Source organism: Oryzias latipes, chromosome 6 (assembly GCF_002234675.1).
Source record: "Oryzias latipes chromosome 6, ASM223467v1".
NCBI classification, from domain to species: Eukaryota; Metazoa; Chordata; class Actinopteri; order Beloniformes; family Adrianichthyidae; genus Oryzias; species Oryzias latipes.
The window spans coordinates 32,099,527-32,124,972 of NC_019864.2; the positions used below are offsets into that span (position 1 = coordinate 32,099,527).

Below are 25,446 nucleotides of genomic sequence, written 5' to 3' on the forward strand. Positions count from 1 at the left end.
AATACACCCGAGTCACTATTTGTGCGACTGTACTTTGTATTTTTTCATAATCATCATTTTATATTTTCTCCCGTTTAATCCAATTACGCGGGTCGCGGTGGGCGGGGCTAATCTCCGCGATTTGACGCCTTCTGTTCACATTGATGATTAAAATTATTATTTGACAGTACAGTACAGAAGTTATTTGTTAAAAAACGTTTCTAAAGTACTTTGATTTGTGAAACAAATGCTTGAGCCTATAAAATGGGTTGTTCTTTCTTTTCAATGTATAATAGAGTATTTAATTGTATCATAATTGAAAAAAAAAATAGAGGTTTCTACTTCACGGTTTTTGACTATCACGGGCTCTTTCTGGAACGTAACCCCCGCGAAAAACAAGGGTTTACTGTATATAAATAAACATACATACATATGTCTATGAAGACTCTCATTCATCCAGGTTGATTCCATCATAGTAGTAGGTTTAAAGGTTGTCATCTGGACTTGGTTTTTAAAGTTGAAGACGTTTTCACCTCTTATCCAAAAGGCTTTGTCAATTCATATATACATTTTCAGAACTTTACAGATCAAAGGAAACCGAATAAATAATTCTACCTGACAGTTATATATAAAGTTTTTATTTTGTAAACGGACTTAAGTTGAATGGAAACGTCCCAAAGCACAAACACGCAGCAGGAGACGTTTTCACTTCCCAGAAGAAACATTATTATTATTCACATATTATATATTTAAAGTTTTTTTTCAATTTATTATTGACATATTATATATTAAAAGTTTTTTTCAGAGGGGATGGATGCCATCAGTACAGAAGTTTTACAAAACCCTCAACAGTCAGTTTCATTTTTCCGTTGGAAAGGTTGACCATCTTCTCTGGGCAAAGACAGAACAGAATTCCCGTCTGCATCCGTCCAGCCTGGAAAATAAAGATGAAGTCAATCACAGGCGGCGTTTGGATGGTCACGTGACCCGCTGTCTGCTCTTACATGAGCCTAGCTCCTGCTCTGGAGGGGGCCGCATGCTTACAGGGGGGAACTCTCCAAAAACCGCCGCCATCACCTGCAGGAGGCTGATGAGGTCACAGTCACCCTGAAACAGATGCAGTCACCCTGAAACCGATACAGTCACCCTTAAACTGTTGCAGTGGCTCTGAAACCAATGCATTCGCCCTGAAACCGTTGCAGTCACCCTGAAACCGTTGCAGTCGCGCTAAAACCAATGCAGTCGCCCTAAAACCGATGCAGTCGCCCTGAAACTTTTGCAGTCGCCCTAAAACCAATGCAGTCGCCCTAAAACCGATGCAGTCACCCTTAAACTGTTGCAGTGGCTCTGAAACCAATGCATTCGCCCTGAAACCGTTGCAGTCGCCCTGAAACTGTTGCAGTCGCCCAAAAACCAATGCAGTCGCCCTGAAACCGATGCAGTCGCCCTGAATCAGATGCAGTAGCCCTGAAACCGTTGCAGTCGCCCTTAAACCGATGCAGTCACCCTAAATCAGATGCAGTCGCCCTGAAACCGTTGCAGTCGCCCTAAAACCGATGCAGTCACCCTGAAACTGCTGCAGTTGCTCTGAAACTGTTGCAGTCGCCCTGAAAAGCCTGGAAAACAAAGCTGAAGTCAATCACAGGCGGCATGACCCGCTGTCTGCTCTTACATGAGCCTAGCTCCTGCTCTGGAGGGGGCCGCATGCTTACAGGGGGGAACTCTCCAAAAACCGCCGCCATCACCTGCAGGAGGCCGATGAGGTCACAGTCACCCTGAAACAGATGCAGTCACCCTGAAACCGTTGCAGTCGCTCTGAAACTGTTGCAGTCGCCCTAAAACTGCTGCAGTCGCCCTGAAACTGTTGCAGTCGCCCTGAAACTGTTGCAGTCGCCCTGAAACCGATGCAGTGGCCCTGAAACTGTTGCAGTCTCCCTGAAAGGGTTGCAGTTGCCCTGAAACTGCTGCAGTGGCTCTGAAACAGATGCAGTCGCCCTGAAACTGTTGCAGTCGCCCTGAAACCGATGCAGTGGCCCTGAAACCGATGCAGTGGCCCTAAAACAGATGCAGAGCCACTGAAACAGATGCAGTCACCCAAAAACCCATGCAGTCGCCCTGAAACTGTTGCAGTCGCCCTGAAACTGCTGCAGTATCCCAGAAACTGCTGCAGTCGCCCTGATACCGTTGCAGTCGCCCAGAAACTGCTGCAGTCGCCCACAAACTGCTGCAGTCGCCCTAAAACCGTTGCATTCACCCAGAAACTGCTGCAGTCATGGTGAAACCGTTGCAGTCGCCCTAAAACCGATGCAGTGGTCCTTAAACAGATGGAGTCACCCTGAAACCGATGCAGTCGCCCTGAAACTGTTGCAGTCGCCCTGAAACCGTTGCAGTCGCCCTAAAACAGATGCAGTCGCCCTGAATCAGATGCAGTCGCCCTGAAACCGTTGCAGTCGCCCTAATACCGATGCAGTCGCCCTGAGACAGATGGAGTCACCCTGAAACCGATGCAGTTGCCCTGAAACTGTTGCAGTCACCCACAAACTACTGCAGTCGCCCTGAAACAGTTGCAGTCACCCAGAAACTGCTGCAGTCACCCTGAAACTGTTGCAGTCGCCCTAAAACCGATGCAGTGGCCCTTAGACAAATGGAGTCACCCTGAAACCGATGCAGTTGCCCTGAAACTGATGGAGTTGCCCTGAAACTGTTGCAGTTACCCACAAACTGCTGCAGTTGCCCTGAAACAGTTGCAGTCACCCACAAACTGCTGCAGTCGCCCTGAAACCGTTGCAGTCGCCCTAAAACCGATGCAGTCGCCCTAAAACCGATGCAGTGGCCCTGAGACAGATGGAGTCACCCTGAAACCGATGCAGTCGCCCTGAAACTGTTGCAGTCACCCACAAACTGCTGCAGTCGCCCTGAAACAGTTGCAGTCACCCAGAAACTGCTGCAGTCGCCCTGAAACCGTTGCAGTCGCCCTAAAACCGATGCAGTGGCCCTGAGACAGATGGAGTCACCCTGAAACCGATGCAGTTGCCCTGAAACTGTTGCAGTCACCCACAAACTGCTGCAGTCGCCCTGAAACAGTTGCAGTCACCCAGAAACTGCTGCAGTGGCTCTGAAACAGATGCAGTCGCCCTGAAACTGTTGCAGTCTCCCTGAAACCAATGCAGTGGCCCTGAAACCGATGCAGTGGCCCTGAAACTGTTGCAGTCACCCTAAAAGTGTTGCAGTCGCCCTGAAACTGTTGCAGTCGCACTGAAACCGAGGCAGTCGCCCTAAAACAGATGCAGAGCCACTGAAACAGATGCAGTCACCCTGAAACCCATGCAGTCGCCCTGAAACTGTTGCAGTCGCCCTGAAACTGCTGCAGTATCCCAGAAACTGCTGCAGTCGGCCTGATACCGTTGCAGTCGCCCAGAAACTGCTGCAGTCGCCCACAAACTGCTGCAGTCGCCCTAAAACCGTTGCATTCACCCAGAAACTGCTGCAGTCACGCTGAAACCGTTGCAGTCGCCCTAAAACCGATGCAGTGGCCCTTAAACAGATGGAGTCACCCTGAAACCGATGCAGTCGCCCTGAAACTGTTGCAGTCGCCCTGAAACCGTTGCAGTCGCCCTAAAACAGATGCAGTCGCCCTGAATCAGATGCAGTCGCCCTGAAACCGTTGCAGTTGCCCTAATACCGATGCAGTGGCCCTGAGACAGATGGAGTCACCCTGAAACCGATGCAGTTGCCCTGAAACTGTTGCAGTCACCCACAAACTGCTGCAGTCGCCCTGAAACAGTTGCAGTCACCCAGAAACTGCTGCAGTCGCCCTGAAACCGTTGCAGTCGCCCTAAAACCGATGCAGTGGCCCTGAGACAGATGGAGTCACCCTGAAACCGATGCAGTTGCCCTGAAACTGTTGCAGTCACCCACAAACTGCTGCAGTCGCCCTGAAACAGTTGCAGTCACCCAGAAACTGCTGCAGTCGCCCTGAAACCGTTGCAGTCACCCTGAAACCGATGCAGTTGCCCTGAAACTGTTGCAGTCGCCCTGAAACCATTGCAGTCGCCCTAAAACCAATGCAGTCGCCCTAAAACCGATGCAGTCGCCCTGTATCAGATGCAGTCGCCCTGAAACCGTTGCAGTCGCCCTAAAACCGTTGCAGTGGCCCTGAGACAGATGGAGTCACCCTGAAACCGATGCAGTTGCCCTGAAACCTTTGCAGTCGCCCACAAACTGCTGCAGTCACCCTGAAACCGTTGCAGTCGCCCTAAAACCGATACAGTCGCCCTGAATCAATACAGTCGCCCTAAAACCGATGCAGTCGCCCTTAAGCCGATGCAGTCGCCCTGAAACAGATGCCGACTCAGTTTCTACATTCAAAGTTAGACTGAAAACATTCCTTTTTGGACAGGCTTATTGTCAGACTAGTTAGTATTCAGAGATTTAACTTAATGTTAATGTGTTTAAATTAAACTTAATAATAACTGTTTTAAAAGGCTGCTAGAAGTTGAAGCTGGGGTAACTATGGTGCTCTGGGGTTCTGTCCTCTTTTCTCTACTTCTACCCTTCCTCTCCTCTATTCTTGATCATTATTCATCATTTAGTTCTCCATGCCTCTGTTTGGTGCAGTGATTCATGTATTGTCCCTCTTTCCCTCTCCCCTCCTGGGGAGTGGGAGTGCTTCCAGACTCCAGTTGGCTCATCCGTGCTCCTGTTCCTGACCGTCTGAGGAATCAGAGGGACCGTGTCTCTGGCTTGCATCTACTACTGCTCCTACACCTGGCTGTGGATCCTGTTCTGCATCGTCTGGCACCCCCAGCCGTCCCCCAACTCCATCTGGATGAAGCTCGTCTGCTGGACTTTATACATGTGGTTATAGATTTAGATAAATTAATTCTTCTCTAAGAGTTCTGGTAAATCGCCTGTCCGTCCTGGGGGAGGATCCCTCCTTCATGTGGGCACCCCTGAGGTTTCTTCGTTTTTTTCAGAATCCGTTTTTTTCCTTACCATGAAGGGGGGTCTAAGGGCAGGGATGTCCAGTTTAGTTTAGTCTTTTCCTATTGAATTCTATGCATTCATGATCCTTATGACTGAAGGCCTCTGCGGCGCCTCCTCACAGACAGCATGCAGACCCACCTTCTTCCATTCCTTCAGGTAGGGCAGAAGGATCTGACCGTCTGCGGACAGAAACACCCTCTTGACCAGCATCATCTCCGCTGTGGGCTGGACGTAGCAGATGGGGGGGGCATGGGGGTAGCGCTCCTCAATCCACACGCACACCGGGATGTTGTAAATCTTACCTGGATGTCACAGGAAACGCGTCATAGCAACGCTTCACCTAAAGGTGCAAACAGCCGCTTACCTGCAAACGTCACAGGTATGGTTCCCGTCAGGCTCATCAGGGTCTTTGCTGCCCCGGCTCTGGAAACTGGACAGAACCGAGCTCAGGCTGCATCTCTGCAGGGATCACTGAGGGCCGTCAGGCTGTGACTTACCGAAGCGGTCCATGGCAGGCCTCAGGTTTTTAAAGTAGGTCGTTGCCACAAATATTTCATGAGCCACGTAACTGCGGACATAGGTCTGAACACAGAAGGATTTAAGGATTTAAGGCAGGTAAGCCGCAGACGTGAGGATCTGTCAGAACCTGGAGATTCTGTCAGAACCCAACCAGGAGCTGCTTCTTACCGTAGGGAGCATTTTCTTGATGCTGTTTTCAGTCAAAGTCATGATAAATAAAAGTTTCTCTGAGAAAAAAGAAACCAGTTTCCAGTCCTCCGGTCTCCTTCAACTTTGGACCCGTTCAGGAGAACCGCCCACATTTTATTACCCTCCACAGAAAAGGTGAGGCCCGGTCTGAAAATACGGACTCAACCTGGAATCTTTTTCTGGATTTCCTTTTTTGTTTTTTTTTTAGGTCCAAAAAGTTTGTTTCTCATCTCCAGCCACAGGTCTGGGTTGGACTATTAACTTGAACGTGAACACAGATTTACAGACGGCCCTCTGTACGCTGAAAGCAGCACCAGCCAAAAACGGGTCAACTTTGAATCCAGTTGAGCACAGGAACCTTTACAGATAAATGCTCATTTCTGCAGATCAGGACATGTCGGACAATCCCAACGGGTCTCACATTAAAGGAGGAACTCGGGTTTTTCTTCATGACATCTTTATTCCTGTCCGGCCACATCAAAGGGTTATTACAAGAGAAAGCATCAAGTACCTTTAGCTCTGCTCAGCCTGAGGCCTTCACACCCCAGCATGAGACCCCAAAGCTGATGCTTCTGCAACACAGAGGGGTTTGAGTGTGGAGAGTTCAAGTATTCATGCGGGGGCCACAAACACAGCACATATGTTCAACCTCCAGAAAAAAACCTCTGAACACCAGAGTGAAATCAAAAAAAGAACACATTTCCAAAACATTCAGTTCCTGTCCGCTGATGGGTCAGTGGCCCGGTGCAGCCGTCACAAACCACCCGTTCAGTCTGAGGTCACAGGAAGGTCCGACCTGGAGAAATCCATCAGACGGTACTGAGCAGACTTTGACCCGTCTTCAGATCTTCTGTGGACTCTCATCCAGCCCATGCAGCAGCCCTCTGGTCCTGTGCAGCACAGTACTGAAGCCAGTTTACATAACAATCATGTGGGCGGAGCTTACTGCAGGCCAAGACACGTTAAAGGCTAAATGGGGCGGGGTCTGTAACAGGCAGCAACTCCATCATTCTGTGGAGCACAAAGGAACCAAAGAAGAAGAACCCTGAGACAGCCGGGTTCAGATCCCAGATTCCTGAGTCTTAGCGAACGAAGGCGGGGAGCACATGGGAAGAAGAGCGAACCCGGGGGTCATGACGGACGTTTGATTCCCAACCTTTTCTGTCCCAGAAGCTGCATCCACAGTGATTCCACAGCTGCTGCGTGAAGGCAACATGAAGCTGCAGCAGCGGCTGCATCCCGGCTTTTCATGGTGGAGGCGGCGCGGTGGAGCCACGCCTCCTTCCTCACCGGCTTTCGGATCAACCCTCTGCAGATAAATGAAACAGTTTCTGTCTTTCACAGGTGGGCCGCTGCCCTCCGTCTCCACGTCTACATTCATTGAAGAAAACTCGGTGGATTCAGGAGGACCCCCGTCCGACTTCCAGCAAGAACTTGCAATAAACAGTGTTGAGACTGTAAACAATAAGTTAGCAGAAACGTGGAGGCGGAGCCTTTAGGGATGTTGGTTACAAGAACTGACAGGTGGGGGGTAAGGGGAGAGCGGTGGAGCACAAAGCCCCCGTCCTCCAGAGTCTGTGGCGTCTGACGTTCTTCTGCTGAGTCCAGTTTTCCCAGCGCTGCAGCCTCCGGAGCTCCAAACACGGGAAAATGCAGCCGTGGGTTCTGGATGAGAAGGGAACGTTGGCCGCAGACGCTCACCTGGATCAGGAGACCACGCAGCGACAGCTCATGCAGTCCTGACCGCTGTCATCGGGGGGGTTCAGCTTCCGTAGCTTATGTTGCCGGATCTCCCTGACCAGAGTGTAGAAAGCATCTTCCACCCCCTGCAAGAGGTTACACAGCATGGCAGTCAGGGCGGGGGGGATATCAAACAAAAGGGATGCAGGTCTGCCCCCACCTGCCGGGTTTTAGCAGAGGTCTCGATGTAAGGGATACCGTAGGACCGGGCCAATTCCTGGGCTTGCCGGGTTTCTACCGTGCGCACCGGAAGGTCACACTTGTTCCCCACCAGCACCATGGGGACGTCGTCAGAGTCCTTCACCCGCTTGATCTGCTCCCTGCAAGCACAAGACACCGTCTGCAGGAGCCCACACCTCGTCCTCGCAGAGATGCAGCAGCTCTCGCCAGGGTGTCTAGGACCCTGGGGAGGAGCACGTCTGCAGCTCAGCACTGCCAAGGGGAGGGGGGCAGCATTACCTCATCACTACAGCTGAAGCGTGAGGAGGCGCAGAGCAGTGTGTTCATAAACACTGAACACCCACTCTGATGTAAACTGTGTTGGTTTTGCTGTTTGTAACATTTTCTTGTAGCAAACAAATATGAACACATCACAGCTATTCTTGCGTCTTTGCACTGGCTTCCTGTTAATTTTAGGATTCATTTTAACATAGTTTTGTTTGTTTTTAAAGCTCTACATGGACTGGCTCCAAAATACATCTCTGACCTCATTCAGATTTATAAACCAGCTCGTGCTCTGAGGTCACAGGTCAGCTCCATGTGGAGCCCATGACGAGGCTCAAAACGAGGGGAGACAGAGCGTTCTCTGTTGTTGGCCCTAAGCTGTGGAACGCTCTGCCATCGCATGTCAGAACAGCGCCCTCTGTGGAGGGTTTTAAGTACCGTCTTAAAACACATTTTTACCCTCTAGCTTTTAACGCCGCATGAGTTGTGTGGTCCTCTGTGTTTTTATCCGTATTATTTTTTAATCTATATTTATCTGTGTTTTTATCTTGTTCTTATTTTATTTTTATCCACTTTACTGGTGTACTTTGTTTTTATTTTGTTTGGTAATCTTTTGTCTGGTTTTTGGTCACTGTACAGCACTTTGGAAACTGCCTGTTTGAGAGATGTGCTACATTACTAAAGTGGATTGGATTTTTCCGATGAAAAAGACATATTAGTGAATCAGGAGCTGATGAAAAATGCAGTTTGAAAAATATGGTAGTTGCGCACAAACTACAATCAGCGGGTCAAAGCCTCCTGGCTCCGCCCCTTTCTGATCATCCACTGTCAGACCAATGGATCCCTGGACGTCTTTGTTTTCCTGGTCTGAGCTGGAATCTGGATCAGAAGGGGACGGACGGATGGATCTGATATTTCTGTTGCACCGCTAATGTTAGGTTGCGGGTGTGAGGGGCTGTAAGCTAGCAGGAGAGGGTGTAAACACCGGCATGATAGGAAATAAAAGCAGGGTCACTCTGTGCCAACAGTCCCGCCCGCAAATCAGAGCCAAACTTGGGATGAACTCCCACTGACTGGATCAGAGAACTGGACAGTTATGACGTCACCCTAACCTCCAGCCAAATGGAGCCAATTTAGTCGCCATTTGTGTGAGTTATACTTATTCCATAGTCTTTTTCTTTTTATACTGCTCTCTGTTCCTGTACTGCTGCCGCAATAAGGACATTTCCCCATTGTGGGACTAATAAAGGAATATCTATCTATTTTTCTGCAATACGAACGTCAACAGACGATGTAAGTAAACAGTGGTTGGTCTGGCAGAGAGTCTTTAAAAACGGATACTCTTCCTGACACAATCTTATATTTTCACGGCACAAGTTAGACCCAGATAGGCAGCAGTGTGGAGGCTTTTACCTAAACCTTTGGATCTTACCCTGACCTCTTTTGGCTCATTGCACCCTGGAGGGCAAGCCCAGGTTTCCTGCGCAACAGTTCTACGCCCAACCAACTGAGCTATCTAGCCACCCCTTCAATAACTTGCAATAAAGAAAGAATATCATGAACATAATGAAGATTATCGAGAGGATATTAAAAAATGTATCAGATCCAGAATGGTTGTTCTGACCAATACAATGACTGAGTTCCAGCAGTTCATTTCTCTGTAGACGTCTATGGGATTTTAGCTTCTTGGAGCCAGCTGGTACTTCCTGTTTGGAACGTGAGGGGTCACTCAGTCCAGTTCTCATTTACAGTCCATAGTCCTCCTAATCATGTTGGTCATTCAGTAGAACTACACCTGTGCACTCCAACACACCTGTACTGGTGGATGTCCTCAAAAGACTTGGTGTTGTTGATGGCAAAGACGCAGAGGAAGCCCTCCCCCGTCCGCATGTACTGGTCCCGCATGGCGCTGTACTCCTCCTGACCTGCAGTGTCCAGGATGTCCAGCAGACACGTCTCGCCGTCGATCACCACCTGCTTCCGGTAGGAGTCCTTTCCAAACATCACACAGGAGGCATTCAGAGACACGGCGAGCAACGGCATCACATAGACAGCTGCTGGTGAATAGGGACGGGTATTGAGCTCCGGTATTGAACGAGCCCCGGGGCAACATTCTTCAAGACCGCAGTATCGTTAAGATCTGACCTCAACGGTTCTGCTATCAGTTCTGGAGACGTCACTTTTTTTGTGTCCCACAAAGAATAAACGTTATCTGCCATATTTAATCCACCAATTCAGTCAATTTTTTGTTGATTAATGATGATATTAATTTAGCTATTCTCGCTGAAGAGGAGAGGTATGACTGGTTATTTGTGTGCACGGGGGGCGGGGCTGTTGTTCAGACAGTAAGCGGCGTGCGCACACAGGAACGCTACCAAAGATATGCGATGGCGGACAGAGCTAAACGGTCCAAAATGCGGCTCTTTCCTCCCTGAGCTGCGGCTCGGTGGTTTTTTTAAAATAACCGTCACGTTCTCAGATGGTCGTGGAGCCTTTTACACCGTCAGGTAGAGCGAGAGAGCAGCGTGAACGCGGAGGGGGCGTGTCTGCAGCTGTGAACGCCGACCAGAGTCTGTTATGGGATGGAAAGTTTTTAGTAGACTAAAACCCCCCGTTTCTTGGTAAAATGAATTAAATAGGTTGCCTGAACCTCTAGCACATCCACGTGCATTCCAGGTTTGTACTGTAACCTTATGATGTATAAAGTAAAATCTTTTGTAAAAAAAACAATGTTGTTGCATAATGAGGAAATAAAACACTTTATGTTCTTAATTTATTTGTTGATTTATTTGTTTTTCGTCCTCAAAAGTATCGTTAAAATACCGAGTCGATTAGCAGAATCACTAAGAGTAGTAGTACCGGTAAAACCTTACCGATCAGTGATGAAAGTCAGGCAAGGAAAAAATCCCTGAACTTTTCTTTGAGCGATATGGCGGGCACAGAGCGAAATTTTGGAAAAATACGTGGTCTTAGATGCATTCTGGCAGCTAGTTATTCACTTCTTTATCAAGAAACTAAGACTAATTGGAGCATCATGATTTGTCATTCAAACCCCTAGTTTGACTCTCCATTAAGGACTTGCTGGTCCCAAAAAAGAATTTGGAAAATTGCTCAAAGTAACACAATCCTACAATCTACGCTTTTCCTTAAAGCTGCAAAACATACAATTGCTAAAATATAGTAACATCAAAGCCCCAAATGGCAAAAAGAACACCAGTAACTATGATATTCTATGAAAATACCTCAGTTATTTATACATTATTTCTGCTTTAGAAATGACTGATGTACAACATTCACTTGCACTGTTTTCTCAAACTATAATTACATCAAAATATGGGATCTGCTTTAAACTATAATTCTATAACATAATACATCAATTCTTTAACACCAATACTAAGTAATCTGGGAAATATCAAAACAAACATACAAACTAAGCTAAACATTGTAAACATTATTTTTTAAGGGAGTGCGGGTCCAAACTAGGGTTGGGCGATGTCCCTTAAATTGGCCGTTGACGATGTTTGCTGTCAACCATCGGGATGGACGATGACATCGTCGGGGGGGGGGGTATTTTTTACATTTTTCGTTCTTATATAACTGCTATTCGTTTTTTTGCTTTTTTCATTTTATTTCCCAACTGATGACTTATCCGCGATGATCCAGTATAAACTGAGGGAAGTGACTTTAACAAAAAAAGTAACAAACAAAATAGAAAAGAAGTAGTCCACTCCCGCACAAGTTCCGGGGGAGTGCGGACTTACAGCTTTGTGTTTGATGGGAAGGGGGGGGGGGGGGTACATGAGCGGTATGTGTGGGAGATTTAAGACTGCGATCCGTCCCGCAGCTCTAGGGGTACAAACAACCGAACTCAGAACCGGGTTTAAACGTGTGTCTGAGCACAGCTCGGATCGTCAGCACACACAGCGGTTTGAGCTTCAAAGCAGAAATGTCGCTCAGTCCTTAGAAAACATTCAAACAATCACGCGGATTTGTGTTTCCAGTCGTGTCCCGACTAAATAAAGGCTGATGTTATTCTTACATGTTTACGTGCAGCCAGCAAGCAGCACCACCCAAAGCTAATGTTGTTAGCCCATGTTAGCATACTGCTAATCCTGGCTTCGTTCAGAAAAAGCACTGACCACACGGATTAAAATTCAAATGATGAGCGAACAGGTGTTTCATAATAACCGTAACATTATTAAAAGCACGTTTAGAAGATCATCTCGTATTTTACCGAGCTGACATGTCAATGTATATAGCCGCTCGGCGCTGTTATCGTTTTGTATTGAATCGTAACATTCAATAAAGTTTGGAAAAAAAGCCGCTCGGCGGAAGTTGTATCCTCTTCCGGTTTTCAAACTGCGCGTCTGCGAATGATTTATTCCGACCGAAATTGTGACCTTAGTGAACGTTTTTATATTCTGAAAACATTTTTCTGGGCCCATCTACACGGTTGGATTCTAATCCGACCATTGATCCCATCAAGATATTTTGTACGTGTAACCGCGGCTAATGGTGTCGACGCGCAACGTGGCGGGGGCGTGGCATCACGATGGTGGTCTCTCCATCGGGATGTCAGTCACCCATCACGATGGACGATGATATCGTCCATCGGCACAACCCTAGTCCAAACCATCAAATACTTATAATTAATGTCAACTATACTGAACTAAATCATGGTAATTAGGAAATACAAATAAATTAGATAGAGAAATTTATTCAAAATAAAAACTGAAACTCAAAACTAAAATTGAAATTATTTCAAAATGTGGTTTTGAGATTATTTTACACAAAAAAGTATTTGACCTACACTACCTTAAAAATCTTTTTTTTCCAGCCAAGACCACTTCAATTTGTTTTTTATCGTCTTCTCACAACTGAGGTCGTGACCACGCTCAATAATGACGATGCCTGCCATTATTTTAACACAAATTTGATCGCAAACTCTTCAGATGTGTTTGTGAAAGTTTAGCGTGGGTCCGCCAGTTTTGGTCTCTAGGGAAGCAAGTCACGCTGACCACGTGGTGCAGACAGAGCCAATCAGACCCGTCGACGCATCCGAAAGCAACTAAAACGTCCCGTCATTGGTCAATTAGGCCGGGAAGACGAGAGATGGCCACGACCATAGAGGAAGCGATCTGCGGAGAAATATAGAAAATAAAGCTAAAATTAGCTGATTTCAGACCATTTTTTGATCCGGAAAGCGATTTGTCCGTAGAGATCAGGTCTTTATTTCCCGGAAAGTACGTTCGGTTTGCTCAAAAACCCGGATTTCCGGTAATTCCCGGAAGACTTTCATCACTGCCGATACTCATCCCTACTGGGGAATCAACCTGCTGTCCATAAAAACATGGCCGCCCCTTTGTTAGAGCCCAGGAATGCAATCGCACAAAAGGACATTGTCCTGAGGCAGGTATGGAGGGTAGAGGGGGGAGCAGTCCTGCCAGAAACAGGCCGTTCTAGTTTGTGCACTGGCGTTTTCAATCGAGACACCCAGTAAAGTCTGAGCACCTTTGGTGTTGCTGCATCTGCTCACAGCCACCGACGGTCGGATGTCTGAGTCTGACAGCAAAGGGCAGAGAGGGCGGAGACTCGTACCTCTATAGTGGGGTCGTATTCGTCAACAAAGTGGTTCTGGATGAGCTGGATGGTGAGCGCGCTCTTCCCCACACCTCCGGCTCCAACCACCACCAGCTTGTACTCCGTCATGTCTGCTGCTCACCGCTGCGAGAGGAGAACAGGTGCTGGTCATGAACAGGTCCCAAACGCATCAGGAAAGCTGCAGTCTGGCCCCCACCGCCCCCCAGGCTGAAGGTTTCAGAACGTTGGAGCTAGAATGGGAAACTGGACCGGGAGGCGAAGAAAACCCTTTCATTTGAAATTGTGTTTGTTTTTGTGAGGGAGACAGAATTCAGGTGATTGACAGCTGAGATGATGCATTCAACTCACTAAGAGCATCAATACATAAAAATACTGATGTCATAGACACGGGTACAACCATCACCATCATCGTCAGCCATGAACCCTTCAGCACTAGCATGTATTTCGGGGGGGGGGGGGGGGGGGGGGGGGGTAATTTCTCTCATAGATGATGCTTTTATTTATATACGCTGTGACCGGCACCGCCATTGTAACGCTCGTTATTGTTGGATGTTCGCCATGTCCTGCCTCCATGCCACATCGGCCAATCAGCTGAGCTTTTGCTGCCCCCCCCCACACCGTCGCCCTGTGGTTGCTCAATACACAAAGACCTTCCAGTCTTCTGTTCTCACACATTTGATGTCTGTGTTCAAACGCCACCTTTAATGTTGATCAAACCAGCTGACCACAGGAACACGCATGGTCCGCTCCATCTTAGGACCGGAGGGGGCCATCACTCCACGGTTCAGGCTCCTCCTAAGGTCCGCCTCCAACGGGGACTTCCTGTTACGGAAGGTAAGTTTAGACACCAGGAAACCGAACTGAAAGAACCGACCCCCTCAGGATGCACCAAGTGTTACGTTGGAGATGATGAGTTTGCACAATAAATCGCTAACTATCGTTATCGTGATAGCTAGCTGTGCGATATGCATATCGCAAAAGTCGGCAAAAATTGCGATAATGGTAACATTGAATGTGCTAAAACAGTCTTATACCACGGTCCGGGTGGATTCTCGATTCTGATTGGCTGCTGGGTGTGGATTAAAAAGTGGTAATCCACAGAGTTAACACACGCCGAAAGCAGAAGTTCCGGTCACTTAGCTTAAATGTATCACTGCGCCGGCTTCTTAAGAACAACCTCCAGCTTCATCCTCTGGACAAAAACGAGACGTGAACTTTCTCTCTGAACCCATACTTTATTTTCCCATCGTGACCTTCAGCGTAGATATCGTTTTCCTATCGCTGCAGTCCAGATCTACGGCTCAGCCCAGGCCCAGGCGTGGTCACGTTATCGTGACAACGCCACACCACCTAACAAATAGTCTGCTTTTTGTGAAAAAGAGATCCATACCGAAAAATAACCAGAGTAAAGTGACCATAAGTCTGATAACGCACACTTCAAAGGCCATTAACCCGTACTTATGGCAGCTTGAAGTATTTACCCAATCAAATAAATGCATGTATGCATCTGACCAATCAGACGGAGGCCTTTTCTGTTAGATGCTCGCCTCCTATGTAGACGAGGCTCATTTGGAGAATAACTTATGTTGACTGATTTCATCAGTTGCAGTGAAATGGAATTTATGTTTTTGGTTGTTTGGTTATTTGTTCGTGTATCGTAAGTGATACAGTCATCGCAACATTGATCACTAACATCACAAATAGCAAGTTTTCTGAGTTCCATCCAGCGTGGCGGTACAACCTAAAAGGAGGTGATGTCATCATTTCTGTCCAGACAGGAAACGTCTGCATGTCAGACACCAGCAGGTAGAACCCGGAGGACCAGAACCAACATGTTCTGTCTCTGCTCTCAGACTGAAGGGGGCATCATCCACTACCACCCGTGAAGATGGGGGCTCCTCGGGACACTCGCTGTGTGGGTGGGTGGGGGGGCTCATTTAAGCAGGCTGGTCTTAGGTGGAGCGGGTGGACAGGAAGGCGTTTATGGGCCGTCATTCTCATAAAGCGGTTTTTGAGGAATTGAACCTGCGCCCCCGCCCTCGGCATGCTGACCCAGCCTTCCATGGTCAGGGCTGCACCTCCAGTCTGCAGAAGAACGCTTTATTCTGAAACTCCAAAGAGAACCTTATAGACAGAGTGTGTGTGTGTGTGTGGGGGGGGGGGGGGCACCACCACAGCCTCTATAAAGACATTACAAACATGACCCCCCCCCCCCCCCACCACCTCCATGCAGTTCTTACCGAGGTTCCCACAGCCGCTCGTCCCCCCCATTACAGACCATAAAGGATTTTAAAAATCGATGGTGGGGGGCAGACCTCCTCCAGGGAGGTGTCAGATGCTAACCCACACCTCCTCCAATCACGTCATCTCTTCAAAAGGCCGCCGCTGCAACAACAAAAGGCTTTCATGGGGGGGGGGGGGTCACAGATGTTTCCTTTGATCTCCCCCTCAAACCAGGTAAAAGTCCAGACCCCTCTCCGTTTGGCAGAGGTGGGGGCCGCAGACACTGAGACAGCCAGCTGACCCCCCCACGACGGAACAACAAACATGGATCCCGGTGGTTCTCCTCAGAAGAACCGAACGGTCCTGAAGCGGATATATGCAGACCGGGTTCTGCGGAAAACCCGGTTCTCCAGAACCTAATTAAACATTTGACGGTAAAACGGGACCTTCGAACACATCCTGTTAACGGTTCGGGGGGGGGCTCGTTAGGATGACACCCCCCCGTAACTTCCCCTTCATCTCTCCTCGGACTTCCGCCCCGCCGGGCAGGGGCGTCTCCCGGCGCCGGTACCGGCTTCGCTTCATTCGGCAGGAGAACCGCAACGTTCACGGAAATGCTGCAATCCCGCAGCGCGTCTTCAGGCGTGACGGCATCGAGCTGGAGCCGAAAGCCCCCCCAGCACCGAGGCTGCCCCTACAAAGACGCGCTCCCGCGGGGGGGGGGCTCTGCTTACCGACAACGACGGTGTTTCCCGCTCGAAGAAACGGCCCGTCGGTCCCGCGTCCCTGTTTTCCCGCCAGAGCAGCGCTGCCCCGCACGCCGAACACCGAGCCTCCACAATCAGCAGAGCGCGAGCCCCCACGCCCAGCTCCGAAAACACGCTGCTGCTGCATTCAGGGTCCGCCCGGAAATCCCGCCACTCAGCGCACGCGGCGCTAATGATGCCTTTGTGATGACTCTAACGTCCCGGTTCCGAGAGACACATTTAACCAAACCAAACCCAAACGAACTGGTGAGAGTGATAATCATGAAAAAGAAGAACTACTAAATCTTTAGAAATAACTTTCACTAAAAACAGCAGAGAGGCACCAACTCAACCTCAAAGAATCAAAGAAAATCCGGCCGAACTCTACACGTGAAGCCAGAAACCCAGAGAGTCCGTGAAGGCAGCAGCGGGGCATGCTGGGTCCAAGTTCTGCATTCATGTCTACAGGGACATTAAAGTCTTTACAAACTGGTGTCAGTGGATTTACTGTTTGTGTTTCAGACAAAATATTTGTCTTTTAATGAAATTTCAGGTTTAGATGTTCGTGGAGTCTCGGGAAAAACAGCGTTGAGGAGGGGGGGGGGGTCTTTATGTTCGTCAAACACACAGATTAATTTTATTTTTACATTAAAAGATCCATCAAATTTAAAAAAAAATCAGGTCAACGAAACTGTGTTACTGCACTACATTTCCCAGCGTGCAATGCAACCGTCTCCATGGAGCCGGCTGTTCGTTTTTAAATAAACTGTTCCTGTGGACCAGCCGGACCTCCTCCGCCCGGGCCTCGGTTGTAGCCGGTTTATGTAGCCGTCACCGGGAGTTTGGGGGAACTGATGTCCGCTTCCGGCGGCTGTCGCGGACGCGCCGTCCGGGAAGCTCGGTCCGGACCGCCGGGGGTCTTACGGCTCGATGATGGGGGTTCATTCAGTATGGAACCCGCGCGGAGGCAGGTGAGATGAGAGGCGCGAGGGCTCTACACTCACTCACCTGTCTGCACACTCACGGACCGTTAGTCTGCCATCAACAAAAACTTGTGTGGAACCAGAACACTGGAAGGAAATTCAACCATCAACTATCCATCAAAACGCCACCTGTTAAAACCCCTGTGTGTGGCTGTGTGCGCGCGTGTGCGTGATGGAATTTGTGAAGCTTTTAAGTCTCACCCTCATTCAGATATTTCTTGGATACATATAAGTATTTCAATCTGTCCTATTTTTCCTTTAAGCATGTTCAACACGACATACTGTAACGACCTAGCCGGACTGTCCGTGACCCAATAACCGCATGACTCGAACAGTCTCAGAGAGAGAGAGAAGCAAAGAGAGGATCCACTTTCCAGAATCAAAGCCCATTCATGTTGAACGCACACAAGCAGCGAGGATGTGCCTTCTGTTTCAATTCAATTCAATTTTATTTGTATAGCCCAAAATCACAACAACAGTCGTCTCGATGGGCTTCGAAGTAAAACATGAAATCAAAAGGATCATGAATACAAAGAGTTCAATAGAAAAATACTAAAATGAACTAACAAACTGACTAAGCTATACTGGCATCTCTGCCCTTAGACCCCCCTTCACGGTAAGGAAAAACTCCCAAAAAAAACGGATTCCGGAAAAAACGAAGAAACCTCAGGGGTGCCCACATGAAGGAGGGATCCTCCCCCAGGACGGACAGGCGATTTACCAGAAATCTTAGAGAAGAATTAACTTATCTAAATCTACAACTACAAATATAAAAGTCCAGCAGACGAGCTTCATCCAGCCGTGGTTGTGGGGACAGTCAAAGGCGCGAGTCGAGCCGGAGACAGGATCTACAGCCAGGTGTAGGAGCAGGAGCAGAGACGAGGTAAACGGTCAGGAACTGGAGCACGGATGAGCCAACTGGAGTCTGGAGTCTGGTTTCCAGCCCTCTCACTCAAGGTTTTCACACCAAGATTCCCGACTTCCCATGAGTCTTAGGGGCTGAAGGCGGGGCTAACCCCAGGTCTCTACAAAACTATCATCAGGCCTGTAATCCCCCCGTATTCGCGGGGCTTACCCCCCCCCCCCCCGCGAATAACGAAAATGTGCGAATAATTGACGCCGGAGCCTCTGCAGAGTCAGAACCTTTTTCTGCTGTTTGGGTTCACTTCCAGAAGCTGGAGATGATGCAGGGCGTTTGGATGGCATCTTAAACGCGTAAACAATACTTTACAGTAAAGTACAGAGTAAATCGTTTTTCAAAATTCGCGGAATGAGCGCTGTTCTGCGCCTCATGCTTGTGACATCATATGCGGCCCCCCGGGAATGGGCAGGGGGCGCAAATATTAAACCGCGAATGGGCGGGGGATTACTGTATTGACCATTCTGACAGGAGACATGCAGTAGGTCAGCCGCTCCACCCATCTCATCAGCGATCTGAAAAGATCATTAAGGTGGGATAAGGTACAGTCTGGAGATCTAATGGGTCCAACCACATTAAACAAAAAAAGACACGCCCTCACAAAAAAAAAAAACGTTACGGTAAAAGCGTTTAGTAACGGTAAAGGCGTTCTGTAACCTTAGAAGGCTTTAGAAACGGTAGAGGGCGTTTTGTAACGGTAAAGGCGTTTAGTAACGGTAAAGCGGTTTAGTAACGGTAAAGGCGTTTAGTAACGGTAAAGGCATTTAGTAACGGTAAAGGCGTTTGTTAACGGTAAAGGCGTTTGGTAACGGTAAAGGCGTTTGGTAACGGTAAAGCTGTTTAGTAACGGTAAAAGGGTTTAGTAACGGTAAAGGGGTCCTGTAATAGTAAAGGCGTTTAGTAACGGTAAAGGCGTTCTGTAACGTTAAAAGGCTTTAGAAACGGTAGAGGGCGTTTTGTAACGGTAAAGGCGTTTTGTAACGGTAAAGGCGTTTAGTAACGGTAAAGTTGTTTAGTAACGGTAAAGGCGTTTAGTAACGGTAAAGGCATTCTGTAATGGTAAAGGCGTTTAGTAACGGTAAAGCGGTTTAGTAACGGTAAAGGCGTTTGGTAACGGTAAAGGCGTTTGGTAACGATAAAGGCGTTTAGTAATGGTAAAGGCATTCTGTAATGGTAAAGGCGTTTAGTAACGGTAAAGGTGTTTAGTAACGGTAAAAGGGTTTAGTAATGGTAAAGGCATTCTGTAATGGTAAAGGCGTTTATTAATGGTAAAGGCGTTCTGTAACGTTAAAAGGCTTTAGAAACGGTAGAGGGCGTTCTGTAACGGTAAAGGCGTTTAGTAACGGTAAAGCGGTTTAGTAACGGTAAAGGCGTTTAGTAACGGTAAAGGCATTCTGTAACGGTAAAGGCGTTTGGTAACGGTAAAGGCGTTTGGTAACGGTAAAGCTGTTTAGTAACGGTAAAGGCGTTTGGTAACGGTAAAGGCGTTTGGTAACGGTAAAGCTGTTTAGTAACGGTAAAGGCGTTTGGTAACGGTAAAGCTGTTTAGTAAAGGTAAAGCGGTTTAGTAACGGTAAAGGCATTCTGTAATGGTAAAGGCGTTTAGTAACGGTAAAGCGGTTTAGTAACGGTAAAGGCATTCTGTAATGGTAAAGGCGTTTAGTAACGGTAAAGCGGTTTAGTAACGGTAAAGGCGTTTGGTAACGGTAAAGGCGTTTGGTAACGGTAAAGCTGTTTAGTAAAGGTAAAGCGGTTTAGTAACGGTAAAGGCATTCTGTAATGGTAAAGGCGTTTAGTAACGGTAAAGCGGTTTAGTAACCGTAAAGGCGTTTGGTAACGGTAAAGGCGTTTGGTAACGGTAAAGCTGTTTAGTAAAGGTAAAGCGGTTTAGTAACGGTAAAGGCATTCTGTAATGGTAAAGGCGTTTAGTAACGGTAAAGCTGTTTAGTAAAGGTAAAGCGGTTTAGTAACGGTAAAGGCATTCTGTAATGGTAAAGGCGTTTAGTAACGGTAAAGCGGTTTAGTAACCGTAAAGGCGTTTGGTAACGGTAAAGGCGTTTGGTAACGGTAAAGCTGTTTAGTAAAGGTAAAGCGGTTTAGTAACGGTAAAGGCATTCTGTAATGGTAAAGGCGTTTAGTAACGGTAAAGCTGTTTAGTAAAGGTAAAGTGGTTTAGTAACGGTAAAGGCGTTTGGTAACGGTAAAGGCGTTTGGTAACGGTAAAGCTGTTTAGTAACGGTAAAAGGGTTTAGTAACGGTAAAGGGGTCCTGTAATAGTAAAGGCGTTTAGTAACGGTAAAGGCGTTCTGTAACGTTAAAAGGCTTTAGAAACGGTAGAGGGCGTTTTGTAACGGTAAAGGCGTTTAGTAACGGTAAAGTTGTTTAGTAACGGTAAAGGCGTTTAGTAACGGTAAAGGCATTTAGTAACGGTAAAGCGGTTTAGTAACGGTAAAGGCGTTTGGTAACGGTAAAGGCATTCTGTAATGGTAAAGGCGTTTAGTAACGGTAAAGGCATTTGGTAACGGTAAAGCTGTTTAGTAACGGTAAAGCGGTTTGGTAACGGTAAAGGCATTCTGTAATGGTAAAGGCGTTTAGTAACGGTAAAGCGGTTTGGTAACGGTAAAGGCGTTTGGTAACGGTAAAGGCGTTTGGTAACGGTAAAGCTGTTTAGTAACGGTAAAGGCGTTTGGTAACGGTAAAGCTGTTTAGTAACGGTAAAGTGGTTTAGTAACGGTAAAGTGGTTTAGTAACGGTAAAGGCGTTTGGTAACGGTAAAGCTGTTTAGTAACGGTAAAGGCGTTCAGTGACTGTTACAGCATTTGTAATTAGTATCTCATTACTGAAAATGTGATACCTGAGGCCTACCACTTTATAACAACACTTTGGGGCGGTGGGTCATTTTGTACCCTGCAGGGCTTGCTTGGTGGGACATGGGACCTCTGTCATGTGACCTCACTTGAACTCTGTGTGGACGCTCACCACGACCTCCTGGAACACGTTGGTAAGGTCTGCCTGCATCACGCCGTGATTTCAAATCCTACTGTCAGTCAGTAGGAGCTTCAGCAGCAGAACGTGCAAAGGTATAACTGTCAACAGAGAACTTGTTTAGCCATCGCAGAACAGAGAGGAAACATGGTTCTGCTGTCGGTCTCGATGGATCTCAGCAAAACAGAAAACTCTGGTTCTGCTGTCATTCCTGCAGGTTCCTCCTTGCCCAGATTAGTGGAGCTCAGAGTGAACAACAGCAAGATTGCATCCGTCAGGTGAGTTTCTTAACATCTTCCAGGTTTTTCCTTTATAAGATCTTTTACAAACTTCCGCACAAGTTTGGGAGCTCGGTCCTTGTTCTGGAGAAAACATCTGTTTGTGCTTAAACCTGAGTAGAGAACCTCCTGGTCCGTGGAGACCCTGAGAGATCTCTTTGAAAGGCAGAAGTTTTTGCGGGTCTGACTTCATGACTTCTTGCTCTTGTAACTCCTCCCTCCATCCTCCTGACTTGCTGTCTCTGTCTCTCCAGGGACCTGGGTTTGAACTCTCCTAACCTGGAGAGGCTGTGGATGTCTGGATGTGGTCTCCAGGACCTTGAGGGCATTTCTTCTTTCCCTTTTCTTAAGGTGGGCTTTAGGGATGATTGGTGTTGGGCTGGGCTGTGTATCAGCCATACTGATATTTAAACCTTTGTGTTCATTTAATAAAGATGAGTCAAATTTGTCCAAAAACCTTTAAAATGTCAACTTTGGGATTTCACCAAAAACCAATCAGAACCAAAAAAAGGAGAAGGCAGTTCCCATCTGAAGATACAATTTTAATCTTTTTGAGACTCAACTTTCTCTCATAAAATGAAGCCGTTGTGGTGGATGTGGCAGTGCCAGCGATGGGAACATCAGGAATAAGGGACACGAGAAACTGGAGAAATACCAGGGACTCAGAGAAGAACTGGAGAAAGCCTGGAAAGTGAAGGTGACAGTGGTGTCTGTGGTAATTGGAGCACTGGGGGCAGTAACCCCCAAGCTGGAGGAGTGGCTACAACAGATACCTGGAAAGACCTCAGACCTCTCAGTCCAGAAAAGAACAGGAACAGCTAAGATACTGCAGGACCCTCAAGCTCCCAGGCCTCTGGTAGAGGACCCCAGCTTGGGGGAGAAACCACCTGGGGAGGGGGAGGATTCAACCTCCTGAGACCTGGCGTCCACATACAAGGACATCACATTGGGGGGTTTATTAGCACTGTAGCTAACTCTGATTGGCTGGGGCTACAAAATAAAAACAGACACATCTAACAAGAGCTCAGATCTCAAGGGGTTAAAGGAAGATGTAACCCTTGTTCTATCCTAGGCACTTGGGATTGGGGTCATCTAGACCCACTAGACAGTGGGGTCATCTAGACCCACTAGACAGAGCTCTGAACCTTTTTTCTTCAATGATTTGTGATCTTCACTGGTGTCCATGGATTACATGAAATCTTTCCACCTTTATCCACCTTTGTCATGGTAGGGAGAACACCTCAATGGAAGGGGGGGGGGGGGGGTCATCTAAGATAGCACAAGGGTTAAACAGACATAAAGAAATGGTGGGTTAAAAGGAGCATTCTCAGTGTTTTCTTTGGCAGGTTTATGACTTGCTGTGAAATTTTCTCATTTCCGGTCTTTTCACAGGAGCTCCATGCAGCCTTTAACCGCCTGTCTGACCTTTTTAATGTCAGCTTTCTGCAAAAGCTGCAGCTTCTGGATCTGGAAGGAAACGATGTGGATGACTTGGTTCATGTGCAGTGTTTGCAAGCGTGTATCAAACTCCAGACTCTGACCCTGAGGGGAAACCCTGTTTGTGTTCGCCCAGACACCACCTGTCCTCAGGTGAGCCTTCTTTTGTTTGTGTCCACCAATCATGAGCCTGGGTCTGGTGTTTGGTTGTGATTTTTGAAACCATACCATTAAAACTTTTCCCTTCTGCAGGTGACTGATTACAGCTACAGAGCTGCTGTGCAGGAGCTCCTCCCCCAGGTGTGTTACCTGGACAATGTAAAGGTGCAGGACCGACTGACAGACATCCTGGGCGTTCCTGGAAATGAGTTTGGATCCAGCAATGAAGGTTTGTCCACAAGTGTTGTCATTTTAAATAGAACACTTCTCACATGCTCTGATTGCGTGCAGGTGGTGAGGTGGGTGGAGCCTCCCGCTACCATTCACCTGGGGGCCCTTCTCCCAGCTCTGCTGCCCCTGCCCCATCAGGAGGCCCCCAACCACCTTCTTTTTCCGGTTGTGGTTCTTCAGAAAGCGTACCGGCAGCATCCAGCATCCTTTTGCACAGTAAGGCATCTCTGAAGCATTTCTGCTGAACAGCGCCACCTGCAGGCCACAACCGCTTCTCCCTCTTTCGTTGTCAGGATCCAACAGCGTGTTGTTCTGTGGAAACCCAGTGAAGGCTGTTCGGGCCAGCAGACAAAGATTAGGGGTGAGTGTCCAACAGATCATGATCTCCTCGGGGGGAGAAGATCCGATTGTTCATGTCCCGTTTCTCGCCCCCCTGTGGTGACGCAGTCTGCTCCCGCCAGATCCACGCAGCACCCGGCCGTCCATCAAGCGGTGGACACCCTGGACTCTGCGGATGTGCTCTCTGAACTGCGTGCTTGGAGGGCGCAGCACAGCAGGTTTCTGCAGAAACAGCTCTTCCTCACAGATGTTTGAGGCCTCTGCTTTCTCTGAACATCACACTTTCACCCATCAGACGTCTTCAGGCCTTCCAGAAGAAAGGGTCACCTCTAAATCTAAGACATAAAGAAGGAGGGGGCAAAGACTCCAGCGTCCAAAATGCTGATGGAGCACATTCTTCTGTCCAGTGCTCCCCGTCAGGTCAGGTTTGGAACAGTCCATCTGCAGGGTGGCTGCTGTTCAGGTAAAAAACATTTTCTCTCATTTTCAGATGTGCGTCAGAGTGACACGGGTCCCGCTCCCAAAGGGGGGGTCGCAGGTGTCCGTTTGCGCTGTCTGCGTCCCATTGAGACCACCTCAGAGCATTTCCCCCCCATCAACAGGGTAGTGCAGACCATCGCAGGGCCCCAGTGTGTTCACCGGCCCCACCCACCCCCAACACGCAGAGTCAACTCGGGGTAGGAGGACTAGGTTTATTTCATAAAGCCTCAAACTTTCTGACAGGTGTGAGACAGGTGAGACACACGAGTCGGCGTTCCTTTTTTAGAACGAGGCATTTTGTTGAAAGCAAGTTCGTCTGAACTTAAAACATCAGCAAAGTTCCAGCAGATAATGAAGAAAACTGTCAATCATGAAAATCTGCAAAAATGTCTGCATCGACGTCACAAACGTCACTGAGGTTTTGGTTTTCATCCTTTTAGCTCTCGGAGCTCTGAAGTTCTGCTCCTTCAGCACCATCTAAACATGAATTCTGGGATCTTCATCCTTGATCTAAAGGGGAATGTTCTCTGTTTCAGACGGACTTTGGACTTGTCTTCTGTTCAAAGCAACAACATCTTCAGGAGACCAGCAACGAGCCGTCCCCACACCGGACTAGTGCTTCTGCAGACCCCCCCCCAGCAGCATCAGCAGTGCTGCAGAGGGAGCTTGAAATCACTGTGACGTTTCCCTTTTTTTACAATAAATTGGGGTCCTCTGGAGCCTCTGGTCCCTTGTGTTCTCTGGAACCTTCCGTCCTTTGGGCCCTTTGGAGCCTTCAGCTGAAGGACCATGTACAAACATGCATGAATACTTCAGAGCTGCTCAAACAGGATGAAGATGAACCATTGCTCTTGAGTTTCTTTTTTTTAGACAAAAGATAGAATGAATTTATGATTTCTGCTGTAATTACCTCTTCTTACCACTTGGGGTCACTAGCTAGCCTTCATAGAAAAACGGGTAAGGGAAAAATAGTTCAGATCAATTTGACCTTAATGACCTTCATTTAACCCTTGTGCTATCTTAGATGACCCCCCCCTTCCATGGACGTGTTCTCCCTACCATGACAAAGGTGGATAAAGGTGGAAAGATTTCATGTAATCCATGGACACCAGTGAAGATCACAAATCATTGAAGAAAAAAGGTTCAGAGTTCTGTCTAGTGGGTCTAGATGACCCACCTCCCAACGTTAAAGTGCCTAGGATAGCACA

At 47.9% G+C, this 25,446-nt stretch overlaps 3 protein-coding genes across 9 annotated transcripts; 1 reads left to right on the plus strand and 2 right to left on the minus strand.

Annotated features, from left to right (window-relative positions):
* Positions 1–595: 595 nt before the first annotated feature.
* LOC101166028 (tumor susceptibility gene 101 protein) lies at positions 596–6,006 on the minus strand. Of its 3 annotated transcripts, none has more exons than XM_011492721.2 (6): positions 5,653–6,006; positions 5,463–5,547; positions 5,330–5,395; positions 5,104–5,267; positions 984–1,086; positions 596–913 (listed from the first exon to the last, which is right to left on the minus strand). In XM_011492721.2, exons 1-6 carry the CDS (start codon positions 5,692–5,694, stop codon positions 825–827), a joined length of 549 nt encoding a protein of 182 aa, XP_011491023.1. In that variant the 5' UTR covers positions 5,695–6,006; the 3' UTR covers positions 596–824. The 3 variants fall into 3 exon arrangements, with proteins under 3 accessions (XP_011491023.1, XP_011491024.1, XP_020555542.1); XM_011492722.2 differs by lacking the exon at positions 984–1,086 and adding an exon at positions 1,652–1,754; XM_020699883.1 differs by lacking the exon at positions 984–1,086.
* A 107-nt stretch (positions 6,007–6,113) lies between these two features.
* Positions 6,114–16,603, minus strand: hras (HRas proto-oncogene, GTPase). 4 transcript variants are annotated; one of them, XM_023956200.1, is made up of 6 exons: positions 16,416–16,603; positions 13,456–13,581; positions 9,671–9,849; positions 7,574–7,733; positions 7,375–7,499; positions 6,114–6,982 (listed from the first exon to the last, which is right to left on the minus strand). In XM_023956200.1, the coding sequence occupies exons 2-5, from the start codon at positions 13,564–13,566 to the stop codon at positions 7,380–7,382; spliced, it is 570 nt and encodes a 189-aa protein (XP_023811968.1). In that variant the 5' UTR covers positions 13,567–13,581; positions 16,416–16,603; the 3' UTR covers positions 6,114–6,982; positions 7,375–7,379. The 4 variants fall into 4 exon arrangements, with proteins under 4 accessions (XP_023811968.1, XP_023811966.1, XP_023811965.1 ...); XM_023956198.1 differs by adding an exon at positions 14,158–14,280 and having other exon boundaries at positions 6,114–7,499; XM_023956197.1 differs by having other exon boundaries at positions 6,114–7,499.
* Positions 16,604–17,171: 568 nt separating this feature from the next.
* lrrc56 (leucine rich repeat containing 56) lies at positions 17,172–24,957 on the plus strand. Of its 2 annotated transcripts, none has more exons than XM_004084479.3 (12): positions 17,172–17,398; positions 21,243–21,330; positions 21,532–21,592; positions 21,847–21,943; positions 22,985–23,182; positions 23,282–23,417; positions 23,480–23,635; positions 23,713–23,780; positions 23,867–23,976; positions 24,054–24,178; positions 24,249–24,435; positions 24,775–24,957. In XM_004084479.3, exons 1-12 carry the CDS (start codon positions 17,282–17,284, stop codon positions 24,917–24,919), a joined length of 1,488 nt encoding a protein of 495 aa, XP_004084527.1. In that variant the 5' UTR covers positions 17,172–17,281; the 3' UTR covers positions 24,920–24,957. The 2 variants fall into 2 exon arrangements, with proteins under 2 accessions (XP_004084527.1, XP_023811969.1); XM_023956201.1 differs by lacking the exon at positions 17,172–17,398 and adding an exon at positions 18,567–18,861.
* Positions 24,958–25,446: the final 489 nt, after the last annotated feature.